At 41.9% G+C, this 17,095-nt stretch overlaps 1 protein-coding gene across 1 annotated transcript; it reads left to right on the top strand.

Moving 5' to 3' along the window:
* The first annotated feature begins 333 nt into the window (after window positions 1-333).
* On the top strand, window positions 334-12,799 carry slc35g1 (solute carrier family 35 member G1). The gene is made up of 5 exons (XM_080748180.1): window positions 334-842; window positions 4,236-4,416; window positions 4,801-4,935; window positions 8,293-8,489; window positions 8,967-12,799. Exons 1-5 carry the CDS (start codon window positions 410-412, stop codon window positions 9,377-9,379), a joined length of 1,359 nt encoding a protein of 452 aa, XP_080604306.1. The 5' UTR covers window positions 334-409; the 3' UTR covers window positions 9,380-12,799.
* Window positions 12,800-17,095: the final 4,296 nt, after the last annotated feature.

Raw genomic sequence — 17,095 nt, 5'->3', positions numbered from 1 at the left:
AAATGTCACCTTGAATTTCTTTGAAAGAAAGCTAAATAAATAACAATAAAAACACTTTGAACTGAAAGTGAACTGACCCCCAAGGCTAGAATCAATGTAATGTAATGCACTGCCAGTGAACTTGATTCTGTGGGAACTTGAGCGCGGCATGATAAACGTTGGGTAATGTTATGTTTGTCCAACACACACACAGTGAGAGAGGGCTCCGTGCTGCCCCCCTATGGAGAAAGTAACCAACGCACGCTGCCTGCCTGCTGTGTGTGTAAAGCAGCAGCAGCAGCCAAGGTTACATATTAACCGGTGACCACCCTCTCTCACTCAGGGCAACCGAAAGACGGGCACTGGCTGTGTGTTCTTCTGTCCAAGGCATGCTGCCGCTTAGAGCCGCCACTCCTCACCGTCAAATACCATGGGCGACTTCACTGTCAATGACTGCAACCATTCAACACTAGACGACCCACGAGTTGTGTCCATAGTTGCCCGCAGAGCGGAGGACATTACTGTCGTGTTTCACAAAGTTGACAATGATGACGACGGCGGCGGCGAGGACGAGTGTGAGGAGGAGGATGATGATGATGATGAGGATGATGATGAGGAGCGTGTGGCCGAGAGGGTCCACTTGCAAAGTAACAGTCGCGTGGCTGTGTGTGATAAAAATGATGGTGGTGAAGAGGAGGCGAAGGGGAGCAGTAGTAAGTCACTGGATGGAGGAGGCAGCGAGGAGCAGCAGGCGCTGTGTCCCCGCCGCCAGCCGGAGCTCTGTGGCACCAACAGGCGCTCCGAGGAGGAGCCATGCACTACATCACCTGGTGGAGCAGGAGGAGACCAGGCGCTTCACCAAGGTAGCACCACTACTATACTACAGTCCCCCAGAACTCACGCGCTGTACAGTTTGTACTGGAACAACTAAAGGGTGTCTGGTGGTATGGTATTTTTTAGTTATCGCCGGCTAATACACCACGGTTTACCGACGGCATCACACGGTATCTCCCCAAAAAAGTTGTTTCGAATGAAATGTAAAAGAATATTCAAAATTATAAAAAATGTAAATAAACAAATACAATAAATGAAATAATCACGATAATGAACTCGACACGCGGTATATACATTAGACAACCGCGGTATGGCGGTATTGCACCCAGCTCCATTTTTTTAATAATGAGTCTGATCTCCCTCTCTAATAATGATCAGTGTGTCCGCTCAGAAATGATCAGTGTGTGAGAGTGTGAGTGTCCACAGATCGATGTGTGTGTGTTGGGTGAACTTTGAGAAGGGGAAAGAGAGGGGAGGAAAAGGCTGATAAGCCACCCGGAGAGAGCCAATGACCTCCCAGTCCCACGTATTCCGCACGTTATAAAACTGACGTAGGATATCTTTAGTGTGGTTTCCTCATGATAACAAGCAGCATAACTCCAGTAGCCTACAGTACTCTACAAGTTATTATGTTCCCCGGGAATCCAAACTCATCGTACCAGTTCGAGCTGTGCTTGTAGTGTACTAGTTCTGGAGGATATGCTGTGTAATCCGGCTTAACGTTTGCATCATGGTTTAAAAGAGGATGGATGACTGTGCAGTTTTACAGCGTGGTACCCACTATCCAGCATTGCAACAACCTGTTGCTTATTAGGATCTTTGACCCAGTAATAGACCTACGTGTTATATTAATAGTTTGGGAACTGTAAAAATGTGGATTAATTTATTGTTTTGTTTTATATTTGAGTATATTGTTGTTGATTATAGTGTAGTAGTAATAATAAGAATCAACTCAGAAAGGAACAAACTTGTGAAAGTGCAGCACACCACCCATGACCAGTGACCACCCACAAACTGTGGGTTTGAAAAGATAAAGAAGTGCCACTGGCTTTTTCAGCATTCCTTGTGGCAGTGAAAGTCAGGCTTTCTACACCTTGCTCAAAAGTGTGTCAGGACTATTAGTGAGAATATAGTCCTGACTCCTGAGAATGAAATTAAATAAACACTTCTGAACAAATCCTTTATTGAGAAAGTGTTTTTGTATTTACATGCTGGACGCAGATAATTAAATTAAATAGAATAAATTAAGATTTGATCGAGATAAAATCAATGAAACATGGAATACATCTGACAAATCGTCTCTGTGGGTGGAAACCTCATATGTCCAAAACTGTTACTTTTCAGGATTCAGATAAAAAACATTGCAACAGTAGCAGATCTACAAGCTCAAAATGTTTTGCTTCGTGCCACGCTTTGAGCTTGCACCTTGCAGATCTGTTAAAATATGGAGATAAGAGGTTTCTACCCGACAGCGTCCAAATACCGGTAGTCAAATTGGATGAACATAGGAGGAAGTAACAAGGAACAAGGATAAGGGAAATCTTAGCGTGACCTGGTTGGAATGTAGGCCTAGCCAAACCTTTTACCAAATGGGCATGGCTATTTCACCAGCAGGCACAGGTTTTCAGTCACTACCCCATGCTTTGTTGAGCTCTTACTGTGCGCTCTTTTGTTTGGGCTGAAATTTTACCCATGAAGTGTCCTTGGCTTCAGTACATCATTCTCAAGTTTCTCTCGCAAACAATCTCCAACATACCAGATAATGAGCAGTGAATCTTGTGAAATGGGTGTTTGTGTGTCTGTCTGTGTGTGTGTGTGTGTGTGTGCGCATGGTGTTATCGGTCTACTATAAAAAAATACAGTATATATTTTCCTATACCAGTAAGACACCTAAGGGCGAAAAGAGACCTCGCCCTTTGGTCGCGCCTTGTCTTGGCTATCTGGCCAGTGATGTATATCGGACCAGTTACCCATATATGGAGACCCCTGGTATGGTACTACCCATATATGGAGATCCATCACAGATAATATCTGATGACATCAGGGATCTCCATATACAATATGGGCATAAAATGGATTTGGTTCCCCTGGCATCACAGGGATCTTCATATATGGGCATAAAAGGGATTGGGTTCCCATGACATCACAGTGTTGTCAGAGCAGAGCGTGATGTCAGAGCGTCAGAGACAGAGACAGAGAAAAAGACAAGCGTTACCTATACAGATAGACAGACAGACAGACAGACAGACAGACAGACAGATACGGTCAAGATGTGATGTTTGATAGTAAACTGCGACCTATGGTAGCAATTAAAATTGTCTAATGGGTGTTCCCAATGCAGCTACGCCCAAATATGGAGTGTGTTGTCTAATCAGTCAGCTCCATATGTGGGCACAAAAGTGGGCATGCCCATATATGGGCATGCTAGAAGGACTGTCAGTTACAGAGATCTCAGTCCATATATGGGCCTATCGCTCGGATCATCTGTGCAACGTAGGTGTGAGGGCCAGCGCGTAGTGGCCCAAATTCTAGATATGAGGGCCGCGTATAGCGGCCCAAATCCCAGTGCATTTGAACCTATGGTGGTGCATTATGTCTATTCTTTTGTATTTTTGGACCTGTGCCTAGATGTGTCTTTAAAAGACCATAACCATTGTCTGGCATGTTTAGCCCATTGACTACGACTCACCATGACTTGACATTGTTGACAACAACTATTTTCCAAAGAAAGATTGCAAAACGCAAATGAAGAACTGAAAATTGTCTATGTTTATTATGATATATAAAGCTGTGAATAGACAATGACATGTATTGGTCCTTTAAGCCCGTGGTTCTCAACCTTTTCAGGCCGCGACCCCCAAAATAATCATATTTTAACTGTGGACCCCCCTAGCACTAAATGTTGAGGCATTACATTTTGTATAACTCGGTTCTATTGTGAAAATAGCCAATCTACATTTTCTGCCTCTTAATATTTGACAATTTGGCCAATGTTTAATTTGTCACTTTAGAGGTATTAAAACGTCCTCAAATTGTCACTTTAGAGATGTACAGATAGATACCCTCTATACACTTTTTGTTGGTTTGTTATGTTACACATTAAGTTACACATTAAGTTAATCATCTGGGGACCCCCCCAACATAATGTGGGGACCCCCCTGGGGCTGAGAACCACTGCTTTAAGCAGAATTACCCTCTGTGGATATAAAATGTTTACTGTACTCCATCTCTCTTTCTCTCCCCCCCACCCGTTTCCTTTAATCCCGGTGTCTGCCTATTCTCTCACCCCCCCACCCTCCACCCTCCACGACTCTATAACTCTGTAATCTTCCCTCCTGTCTCCATCCCTCCTCCCTGGTGACCTCATATTGTCTCACCTCACTCCCTTCCACCCCATCAACCCTCACACTACCTCACTCTAGCACCGAAGAAGAAAAAAAAATGTCCCGGTCTGGGATTGTTCTATGGTCTTCTGGCTACAGTGTTCTTCTCCGTCATTGCCTTCCTGGTAAAGACCATCGAGGGGCTCCACGCCATCCAGATCAGTGCTATACGCTGCTTCTTCCAGATGCTGTTTGTCACACCCTTGCTTATATATCACCAGTAAGTGTGGTTAAAAAAAATAAACATACATTTACATTACAATTTGCACTCTCAATACACAACACAGTTGAATTCCGAAATGTTTTATTCATTTAGTGGCAGACGTTTGTTTTTCCCAGAAATCATGGGCAAGAATCTGTTAGATTTAGATTTGCAGTGGTATTTAGAGTATGTGTGTTCATAAATAGAATCAAAATCAAATAACCATACAATTTCAATGTTAGGATATTTATTCACCAATGTACTGTGTGCAGTGTGTAACATACATTTTCTTAAAGGATAAAGCTATATATATCCATCCATCCATCCATTTATCCATTTATCCAACCATCCATCCATCCATCCATCCATCCATCCATCCTCCTCCTATCTCATCTCCTCTAGAACAGGTTTTCTGGGCCCCAGGGATAAGCGTGTGTATTTGGTTCTTCGAGGGTTCCTGGGCTCCAATGCCATGATCCTCCTCTTCTATGCTGTGCAGCAGATGCCTCTAGCCGATGCCACTGTCATCATGTTCAGGTGAGATCACCAGCTCCTTATTTATAGTTTCTGGAATAATAATTACTTGCGCCAGCGCAGCGCACAAGTACTACATTCGGTTCCGTCTGTTTCTGGTTGACAGTACAAAGGCAGGGCCATTAGTCAATGAGGGAGCACCGTTCTTGGTGACGTCACCACCACCAAGTGCGACCTGATATAAATAACAAGGCGCAAGTTGGCACCTCGACAGTGCCAATAACTTGCCCACCCACATACATACAGACAGCACCGAACAGGACCGAAAGTAGTACTTGCATGCATATTCATTCATAACACTTACAAATGTTTATAATTATGCATAACCAACTTATAACAAGGTTTATGAAGTATTATATGTGCTATTGCATTATAAACTCAGTGGAACAGCATTTTATAACTACCATACATAGTCAGTTATAAAGTGTCTTTATTTATAAAGATGCATGCTAAGCTGTGGTGGCTGTTGCTACGGTGGATGTTATCGGGGGATATTACGAGACAATGACAGGAAGGAACTAACTGCAGTAATTATATGTATTGGTCACATGCCCAGGCTTTATTTGCCCTGTGTGAGGGGAGTGATAAAAGGACATTATAGGAGGAAATGTTAAAAAGAAAATACAGTAAATAATATGCACAGGCTCACAGCATGTCGTGTCACATTGTGAGCTTGTAGAAATGTGTACGCTATATTTGCAATTTCTTCTTTGCAGTGTTATTAATCAGTCAAATGCATTGTGTTGATCTAAATCTATTAGGTATTTGATGAATTGATGATAATAATAGCTTGAACTTATATAGTGCCTTTCATGAACCCAAGGACACCTTATATCAAAAACTATGAACAACCAACAAACAAACAGAGTCCAGAGTTGGAGCATGGCAAATCTCCATTGGGAGAGAGTTCCACGGGGTAGGTAGGGGCTGTCCCACCGAAGGCTCTGTCTCCAAAGGTTTGCTTGCTAGTTTGGGGGATAGAGAGGAGGTCCAAGTCTGTGGACCACAGGTTCTGTGAATGAGTACGCTTATGGAGGAGGCCTGAGAGGTACTGTGTGTGGAGCCAGGGCGTTGAGACATTTGACTTGTAGGTGAGAAGGAGGGGGACAGATATGGACAAATATATATGTATGGTCATATATACATTTTTGTCAATAAAAATGTCAATCAAGTTCACAGACAGGTTTTGTGCAAATAAAGGTGAGGCATGCCAGCATCAATTTCCTGAGTCAACACACCACACACAGATGGATGAACTATATACCATTAACTCACTGGCAGTCATTTCATCTACATGTATTAACTTACAAGTATTGACCAAGTCCTCTTGTCCAAACTTGGACATGGCTATCAGACTGTGAGAAGGTTTTGTTGCAAATGTACTCTATGTACACCAGGATCTGGGATCCAGAGGGTTCCAAAAGGTCCCCAGCTAAACAAGGAACAAGTTTAACATTTAAGCGACTACCGGTATTTTGAAAATGTGCAGATCTACAATCTTATAGATCGTCTATTTTCAAATGTTGTCGAATATTCTCTTATGGGGGTCCCTGGCATAGAATCTTTAAAGATGGGTTTTCGGATCGCTGGTCTAGCGGTTCGGGCACCTAGGCTCCAATGTAGCCTGACAGCGATTCACAGGTTCGAGTCCTGTTACCCGATGACCATTGCTGCGTGTCTCTCCCCGTCTTTCTCTCCCTAATTCCTGTCCATCTTCACTTAATAACTATCAATAAAGGTATAAAAGCTAAAAACAAAAATAGATTTCCTCAGCAAAATGCATATACATTTTGGGGTCCTTGACATGAAAGGGTTGAGGAACCACTGGCATAGAGGCAAAGCACTCACCCACAGAGGGTTCAGTTCAAGGCAGTGATGCCTCCAGCTTGGCCTGGCACTCCGCCCAATGTTGTATTGGGCGGAGTGCCAGGCATTGTTTGTAGATGGCAAGTCGACCATGTTGCTGAACTAGTGACCCCTGCTGTTTGGCAGCTGCAGCTGTTCACCAGGGAGGGGATCTGGGGGAGATAGCGGCATGAACCTCCATGCACGTTGCTGTGAAAGTCCTCGCCATCAGGTGAAAATAAATGTCTCTGGAGTCTCCTTGTATATCGAAGGGCACATGTGGTTGTCTGCACCAGTGATTCTCAAATTGTTTCATTTCAAAGACCCCAGGTTTGACATACATTAGATTAAAAAAATAATTTAGTGTGTGTTTGAAAAAGGTAGGTTGAAAAAACAACAGTCTACACACCCTCCCCAGGAAAACAGTGGGAGGATTGGCAGTGTCAGGGAACGACAAATTAGGGGAAAGGAATTTGCCTTGTTGAATAATTCCTTGACAGATACATGTTTATTCAACTATTGATTGAGTCTTAAACTAAAAATACAGTACTATAGTATGTATTCCCTTGTTTTTCTTTTCGTGTACACGTCTCTTAACAATCTTTTAAGTAATATTTACCCTCACAAACCCTAACATCCCTATTCTGGGTATGACATAATAGGCGAACTTAATAGGTGTGTGTGTGTGTGTGTGTGTGTGTGTGTGTGTGTGTGTGTGTGTGTGTGTGCGTGCGTGCGTGCGTGCGTGCGTGCGTGCGTGCGTGCGTGCGTGCGTGCGTGATGTGGACGGGGGAGGGTCAGGGTTGCTCCTATAATCAGACCCTCCACGATGCAGTGAAGCTCTGTAAACGGTGTACCGGTAATTACTGTTTCTTGAGGAAAATACCAACCCATAATATGTAAGGAATATAAAAGAAAGTAAAACAATAATGTTTATCACAATCAAATGTGTGTGTAAGTGTATTTACATGCTTGCATTCGTGTTTGTGTGTCTTTGGTGTCTCTGGTTTGGTTTATGCACTCACACTTTCCCCCCTCATCTCTCTCTCTTTAACTCTTTAACTTTTATCTATATTCTACCATCACCCTGTAGTCCACTCCTCCATTCTCTGTCTCCTCCAATCATTCCTCTCTTTCATGGGTTCTTATTCTTTTCATTCTGGTCTTTTTACTTTAGGCAAGGCAGGTTTATTTTGTATACCACATTTCATACACAGGGGCCATGCAAACTGTTTTATTGTATACTGTGTGTACAGTAAGGCATAAATAAGGGGTACATTTCAGTTCCTCTAAAAGTCTGTTCCATCAGTTTGTGGCATAACTAAACACTGCCTCACCTGACGACTTCCTTGGACTGTTGATTGATTGATTGAATACTGTATCAACAGTTTGCAAAAGGCACAGAGGTAGAACATGCTATAACGCTAAAAGAAATTACACAAAACAATGTGTGCGTCTCTCTCTCTGTCGCTATGTCTGTCTCTCTGTCCTCCATCATGCCACTGCCTCCTTCAGTAATCCGGTCTTCACCTCTCTGCTGGCATGGATCTTCCTGAAGGAGAGGTGTACCATCTGGGACTGTCTCTTCACTGTCTTCACTATCACTGGAGTCGTCCTCATTGCCCGGCCTCCTTTCCTGTTTGGCGAGCGCATCCATGGCATCGAGAGTGACTACACTAATCACATCAAGGGCTCTGTCGCCGCCCTGGCTGGTAGGAAGATAGTAAAATCTATTTTGTAGCACTTCATAGAATCAAATGTTCCAACTGTTTCAAATGAATCGGCACAGTGTTTTAGGGGCAAGTTCCCACTTTCAAGATTGTAATACTCAGAGCATCAAAAGACTAGAGACATATCATTTACTTTTGATCCTATGATGGTGTAAGTCCTGCAGTTCTTTAAAGGATTATTTATTTATGCATTTATTTTGGGGGCTTTTCTGCCTTTATTCAGATAGTACAGTAGAGTGTGACAGGAAACAGGGAGAGAGAGACAGGCAGCAAAGGCCGTGGCTGGCAGCCCTGTTTCTGCTTTGTAAGAGAAGATATATATACTGTACAGTATACTGTATATATAAATTAGAAAGTCTATGCTTACTTACACATATTATGTACAGTAGCACGGGCTTAGCATCTCTAGTTGTGCTCATTCTTTCACATATTAACTCAGTTCAATGTAACCATTCCCAGGTGCCATCGGGGCGGCTTGCACCTTCGTCGTCCTGCGCAAGATGGGCAAGAGTGTCCACTACTACCTCTCTGTCTGGTACTACGCTGTCATCGGCTTCATAGAGTGCCTCATCGTGACCTCTGTCCTCGGAGAGTGGAACATCCCGTCATGCGGCCGCGACCGCTGGGTCCTGATGCTGATCGCCGTCCTGGGAATCGCCGGCCAGACCTTCCTCACCAAGGCCCTGCAGATCGAGAAGGCTGGGCCTGTGTCCCTGATGAGGACCGCGGACGTGGTGCTGGCGTTCGCCTTCCAGTTCTTCTTCTTCAACCGCAAGCCCACCTGGTGGAGCCTGGGCGGGGCTCTGTGCGTGGTGGCGAGCACCAGCGGCGTGGCAGTCCAGAGGTGGTACAGCAGCTCGCACAAGAGCTGAAGACGACCGCTGCACCTTTCTAGTATTTCAAATTGTTTCTGTTGTTTTCTATTTCTTATTCTTTATTAGTATTATTCTATTTGGGATTATACGAAGGGGTTTAAATGTATCCACATGGAGACTAATAGGAGCGTCCCACCGAAAAGGAATCACAAAATATTCGTAGCGCTGGCCTCGCACAATAAAAGAGGAGTACTTGTCGTCACAGTACCAAAATGTTTAATTCAGCATGAGGCACAATGCAGACGTTTCAGCGCTAAGCTTTCATCTGTGTTCAAAGTGTTCAAGCGGGGAATGTTAATAATCCCCATTTGATCACTGATGAAAGCTTGATGCTGACAAGTGTGTATTGTTCCTCATGTTGAATTAAACATTTTGGTGCTGTTATGATGATTACTTGTCCTTTATTTTGTGCAACCAGTGCTATTTTGAAGAGTTTAAAGACATGCTGTTAAAGGGCATAAATGCACTGAAGAACATGTTAATCCAGGATAAACTAGTAGGAGTCATTTATCCTGACAGTTTGTCCGAATTTGGTACTCACAATTTTGCATTTGCTTTGCTTGTGCTGAGGCACAAATGTAAGAGCTACCACATAATTGTGATGTTTTGATCACCTGTTTTGATCTTTTTCATATTTATTGAAATAAGTATGGAGAGGGTAAGTGAACATGCGGAAAAACAACATACACAGTAACGTCCTCAGTGTTCATTCAACTCGATGAACCTGTAAAGGTCAATTTGTCCACTTGTGTAGGTCAACATAGCCGCACCTAACCCGGCCCCCCTCCTGTAGCCTGTTCAACAACTCAGTATAGAGATTTTTCATTGTATTTTAAGGAATACGGGCAAATATTTTGATAGGATACCTTTTTTGAATGGGGTGAAACTATTACGAGGTCACTGGGTGTAATACCTGCTGCAAACAGCTGAATATGCCCTAGTCCTGCTGTCACGGGCACATTATCATAATGCCAATTTTTGTGATGCCAAGACCTGGGTCCAAAGGTATTAGCATAATTATTATTTGTCCATGTTTGTTTCAAGCTCAAGTACCAGATTGGTAATGTTAATGGTAGTGTTAGGTAAACTGTCAGAGAAAGATATATTGGTATACAGTAATAGTCAGTATATTGTATTTTCTTGTCGCAAACCACACTGCTATTTAAGCAACACAAAACAAAATAAAAGAGGCCAAAGCTATCTACTGTAGCTAGCTTGGCAGATACTAGTGCAAATAGGTGACTACCAATAATACTAATAATAGATTACCGCTCTGCTAGTGATATGACAGTGAATGTGTAATTCAAACCAAAGAATCATTATCATCACTTTAATCTTTGACTGTGAGGTTTATCCACACAACTGCCACCTTGAGGCCTTTTGAAACAGAACAGTAAAGTGTGAGGTAGCGCTGGTGTCTGATATAATTTTTTCAGAAATTATTAAAAAGCTACAAAGTTAGAGCTACAAGGATTTTTCATGACGACAGTGTTGTGCTGTAAGGCAGTGAGTGATTCTCAACCTTTTCAGGCCGCGACCCCCAAATAATCAACCACTGCTTTAAGGCACTCTCAGGGATCTGGTTTCTTATTTATAACAGTCATATGTAGAAATTGGAATTACAAATAAATCCAACCCAGAGTTCTGATTTGAACCGTGTATCTGGCCACTGAAGTTGATGGGTTAGTCGTGATTCCAAAACGTGTGGGCCAGGGCCAACTTTTGGGCTATGAGGGTATTGCAAATGGGCCCCCAAATAATTGGCAAACACTTTGATTTAATACAACAGTTATATCGTTTTCCATTGAACTAAGCCAACATTGTCGATTAATTATCAAACTAAAGAGGCCACCTATCTGACCACTTTCAACACGGCAGTCATTAAGTGGTCAGATGGGTGGACAGTGAACACTTTCAAGATTTTCAAGTTGGCCCTGATCCAGAAAAGGTTGGGAACACTGGGATGCATCTACAATTTTATGTGATACATCAAAGTACTGTATAAACTAATCATTATCCAATGTATAAATGCCATACGTATGATGTCCTTTAATTCATTTATTTTAGTTTTTCTCCTTTTTTATTATGGTGCAGTGGAAAGTAAAATCAGTCAGTTCACATGTTTCCCAAAATGGAAAAACAATCCTCTTAATTTTGAGACATTACATCTTCATTACGTCTTCATTTAAAAGCCTCTAATTAGAATCCTTCACAATGACAATAATCATTCACTGCTGGTTTGAATTAGTTCCTCTTTTGTTGAAAGGTTTATTTCAATTTGTATTAATTTTACTTGATTTCGATTTTGGAATTTGTCTTACGCGTAAGATAGCAATACAGTTCTACACATTTATCTATTTTGTATGCAATGCTGCCATTTCTAACAATTAAAGAGAAATCCATAGCTCACTGCAGAGCAGTTGAACATGGATGAAATATGTATTTCTAGAGCAGTAAAGTCAGTGTCAGTAAACTGCCACTTTAATTCCACAAATGTAATGATTCACTCAAAACATACAAGACTACGGTAATTAGTTAGTTCTAAAAATGCAATGCCATTAGTATTTTTAGGCAAAGTAATAACTTCCATTGTTAGCCTTTTAACATCTAGGGGGATATTTCCTGGATAAAAGAGGTTACTTGTGTGTTTGTGTTGACACTTTCAATGACAATGTTATATATTTTTATTGTGTTTTCCTTAAACAATCAGACATTGATTCAAATAAGAATAGAAGCATTTAGAATGGTCCTATACGCAGTGTGTGTATGCAAAACTTCAGCGGCGTTCTCCTTTATGCTTTATAAAAAGCACTTTCAGACTCAGGCTCATGTCACAGTCTTCATAACTTGAAGCTTTTCTACTCTTTTATCCATTGTTATTTGCCATGGCTTGAATTACTTGTCAGCGCTGCACAATCGTTATTATGCAAGTGCAATTATTTTCAATTACTTCAGCTAATCCTAACTTTATTTAGTTTGTGTTGGTGTGACTAGGGATGCTCTGATGCCGATATTCAACGCCACTTCACTGGTCACTGAGCATTAGTTCAGTGATTGGTATCAATCCGATCCATTAATACTTTTATTGATAATAGTCAGTCTATTGCAGTGATTCTCAACCTCAGGGCCGGGGACCAGGGGCCCTGATCCGAAACAAGGTTGAAAACCACTTGACTATTGGACACTGACTTAAAATAATCCCTTTTTTAGTGTGGATTGGAGACATTCCCTGGAGCTACTGATATGATATATTATTCCAGCCTGGTATCATCCAGATGTCAGATGTCCAGTCAGTGCATCCCAATTCTTAATATAATTTTCTTTTCTTTTTTTGTGTGTGCACAGTATACTGTTTGTTAACCATTAACTCCTGCCATCCCTATTTTGGGCATGTCATTATAGGTGAACATTTTCAAACATTTTTTATTTTTATTATTATTATTTTCTCCAAAAATAGCAAAGATTGCTTATCTACAAACCCACGCGTTGTGAGCTTGCATATTGACAATTTTGCTATTCACTTTACAAAGTATATAGGGCTTAAGTGGTTAAATACTGTGATATTTATTCATTGTTCTTGGTAGAATGTTTTTTTTTTTACAAATTTCTTTATTGTTTTTTGGCAGATGAACAGAATAAAGGATTAGTCATACAAAATTACATATCTGTTTTTTTTTCCAATAAAGAAGAACAAAAGAAAACAAGAAGAAGCAACCACACAAGCACATTCATCCAAGGTGGGGAGGAGGATAGGAGGGGGAGAGGGGGTTTCTCTGCTCTTAGCCTAGAAGGAGAGGTCGTCGATTATGGTCAAGGTGCCAATATGGTCCAGCATGGGCTGCCATTTTTTATAGAAGGACTCCAATGAGCCACCCAGCGAGGCCCTGAGCCTTTCCAGTTTTATACAATACAAAATTTCCTGGATCCACCTATTGTGAGTAGGAGGAGAAGGATGTATCCAATTTAAAAGAATTAACCTCCTAGCTAGTAGGGTCGTAAAAGCTATAACTCTTTGAATGGCAGATGTTGAATTGGGGATTGAGGTGAGACCGAAAATGGCAATAAGGGGATCTGGATCAATACGTACACCTATTGCTCTGCTTAGGGTGTCGAATACAGCAGTCCAAAAACTTGTCAATTTAGAACAGGACCAAAACATGTGCATGTAGTCCGCTGGGGATTGTTTACATCTATTGCAGGCATCTGATCTATCAGGGTATATCCTAGCCAGTTTGGCATTAGTAAAGTGAACTCTATGTAAAATCTTACACTGAATAAGCCTGTGCCTAGCACAAATAGAAGTAGTATGTACCAGTTCTAATATTTCATCCCACTGCTCGTCTGAGAGAGTAATTCCGAGGTCCTGGTCCCATGCAGCTCTTAATGAGTTTAAATGAGTATGATTCAACTTGGAGATGTCATCGTATATCATTGAAATTAATTTTTTATCTCCAGGGTTAAACTTCAAAAAGGAATCAAAGGCAGTCTCTGGTGGGCGATTAGGGTAATGAGGGTACATATTCCTGACAAAGTCTCTAAATTGGAGAAAGCGAAAATGGTGACTGTTGGGTAGATTGAATTTTACTTTCAGTTCAGCAAATGAGGAGAATATACCATTTGAAAAGAGATCCCCGATAGATCGCGCACCCCCTTCTGACCAGATCCGGAAGCCCGGGTCTGAGCATGACAGAGGGAAGAGATGATTTCGATATACAGGGGCAAGCCCGGAAGCTGTATGTAAACCGTGTTGTTTTCTCAGTTGAGACCAGATTTTCAATGTATTTACAACCAAGGGATTATTAGAGGCTTCCTTAAACTGAATCGGCAAATGGGAGCAAATCATAGACCATAGAGAGTACTCCGAGGATGCAGCCTCCATTTCAGCCCATAGGGGTATAGAGCCTGTTGCTTGTTCAATATTCCAAAAAAGGATCTTATTGATGTTGGCGGACCAGTAATAGTGGCGAATATTAGGAAGTGCTAAGCCTCCCTCATCTTTGGAAAGTTGGAGAATATCTAGCCTAATACGTGCCTTTTTATTACACCATAGAAAGGTTCTAATAAGCCGGTCAAGATTGGTGAAAAATGATTTACTGATAAAAATAGGAACGTGTTGAAAAGGGTACAAAAATCGGGGGAGTATTATCATTTTAATCAGATTGACCCTACCCAATAAAGAAAGGGGCAGGGTAGACCAACGAGCCAATTCCTCTTTACACTTATCTACCAGTGGGCTGAAGTTCCTGGCAAAAAGTCCAGTGAATGATTTAGTGACATTGATACCCAAATATTTAAACCCTTCTGTAACTTTCCTAAAGGGAAAGCGAGAGTGGGGAATTTGATCGGCCAAGGGATTAATCGCTAAGTACTCGCTCTTTTGGAGATTAAGTTTATAGCCCGATAGCACCTTGAATTGTTCTATAATGCGCAAGATAATAGGTAGAGAGGTCACTGGGTCCGAAATGTATAATAAAAGGTCATCTGCATAAAGCGACAATTTGTGCACGTGCCCAAAACGGGAGATGCCCTTGAACCCCTCTTCTCCGCGCAGCCATAAGGCCAGTGGTTCGATGGCGAGGGCAAACAACGACGGAGACAAAGGGCAACCTTGCCTATTCCCGCGGGAGAGCGTGAAACGACCCGATTTCATTCCATTTACATTAACCGAAGATACTGGGGAAGTGTACATAAGTTTGATCCATTTAATAAATTCTGGGGGAAACCAAATTTGTCAAGAACGTAGAATAGGTACCCCCATTCCACGCGATCAAACGCTTTTTCGGCATCTAAAGAAAGCACAATTTCAGGTGAGTCAGAGGCGGGAGTGTAAAGAATATTAAATAATCTTCTCGTGTTAAAAAAAGAATGCCTCCCGGTGATAAAACCTGTTTGATCAGGATTAATAAGGTCCGGCATCACACCTTGAAGGCGAGTCGCCAAGACCTTGGCCATAATCTTAAAGTCCACGTTTAAAAGGGAAATTGGTCTATAGCTACTGCACAAAAGCGGGTCTTTATCTTTTTTAAGCAATACCGAAATCGAGGCTTCTGTCAAAGTAGGGGGGAGCTGGCCTTTCTCAAAGGCGTCATTGTAAACGCGCACTAAAGTGGGAGCAAGTATTTCAGCAAATGCTTTATAGAAATCTGTTGTATAACCATCAGGTCCTGGAGATTTGCCGCTCTGTAGAGACTTTATAGCATCAATAATCTCCCACACCATTAAAGGGGCACCAAGTGTAGTTGTAGGCCCTTCTCCAATCTGGGGATAATTCAAGTTATCTAGTGGGTTGGGTCCTTCCCAATCGTTTATATTGGATTCTGATGTATATAACTTAAGGTAAAAGTCAGAAAAAACATTACTGATATTGGCAGGGTCGGTTATCGTTTCTCCCACGGGTGTTTTTATTCTAGGGACCAGCCTCGAGGCTTCCGCCGCCCTTGCTTGGTATGCAAGCAGTTTCCCCGCTTTGTCCCCGTGTTCAAAGTAGCGTTGTCTAGTCTGAAGGAGCTGTCTTTGAACAATCGTCGTGGATAACATATCATATTCAGCTTGAAGTTGGACCCGAGTCGTATAAAGGGCCGGAGAAGGGTTGACTGAATATTGAGCATCCAGATCTCGTATTTTGTCCGCTATTGAAATTAATTTGTTTTTTTCCGTTCTTTTGAAATAAGCAACAAAAGAAATTATCTGACCCCGGAGATAAGCCTTAAATGCTTCCCAAAGTGTGCTACTGCACACATCTGGGGTATCATTAATCTCAAAATACTGTTTTATTTGTATGTCGAGGAAGTCTTTGAACATGATTTCCGAGAGCAGATGAGAGCTAAATTTCCAAAATTTGGATGGAGGTCTGCCTTGCTGAAATTTGAGTACTAAGGAAGTCGGGGCATGGTCCGAAATAACTATGGCGTGGTATTTACATGCCTCGACACTATGCAGTAGTCTCTTATCCAACAAAAAGAAGTCAATACGAGAGTACGAACGGTGTACATATGAAAAGAAGGAAAATACTTTGTCCGAAGGGGATTTGGTCCTCCATGGGTCTAACAAGCCAAGTTGGTCGGCGTGAAATGTCACTGCTTTGGCCGATTTAGATAGCGTAGATTGAGCGGCAGATGACCTATCAAGATTAGGATTCAAAACAAGGTTCCAATCTCCGCCAATTATAATCTGATGGTCATTTAAATTAGGTATCGAGGAGAAGAACCTAGAAATAAATCCCTCATCGTCCCAAGTAGGGGCATACAGAGAGGCCAGGACCACGGGAGTGCCCTGCAATTTGCCCGACACTATTACATATCTACCATTGGGGTCAATCTTTGTTGTGTTCAGTTCAAAGGCAACATCTCTATGTATAATTATAGCAGCCCCTCTTGCCTTTTCAGAGTATCTAGAATGAAATAGGTGGCCCATCCAAGATCTTTTAAGACTAGAAATGTCTTTTGTGCGGAGATGTGTTTCTTGTAAGAAACAAACATCCCCTTTCAACTGTTGTAGGTGTGAAAGTACTTTTCCAATCTTGGAAGAAATATTTAGCCCTTTGACATTCCAGGAAATGAAATTAATATTCCTACCAGTCATTGGCACCAACGTCTAAATTATATCGGCATCTGAGCAGAGAGAGAGGGAGTGGGGAGGAGAAGGGAGGGAGGGGAGGGGTACACACACACAAGCACACAAATCCAAAACAATCCAAAAAATAAAAAGCCAAAA

The sequence above is a fragment of the Nannobrachium achirus genome (assembly GCF_963921795.1).
Source record: "Nannobrachium achirus genome assembly, chromosome: 18".
Classification (NCBI taxonomy): domain Eukaryota; kingdom Metazoa; phylum Chordata; class Actinopteri; order Myctophiformes; family Myctophidae; genus Nannobrachium; species Nannobrachium achirus.
Note: the sequence above shows the minus strand (reverse complement) of the source record. Positions and strands in the feature narration are given on the sequence as shown.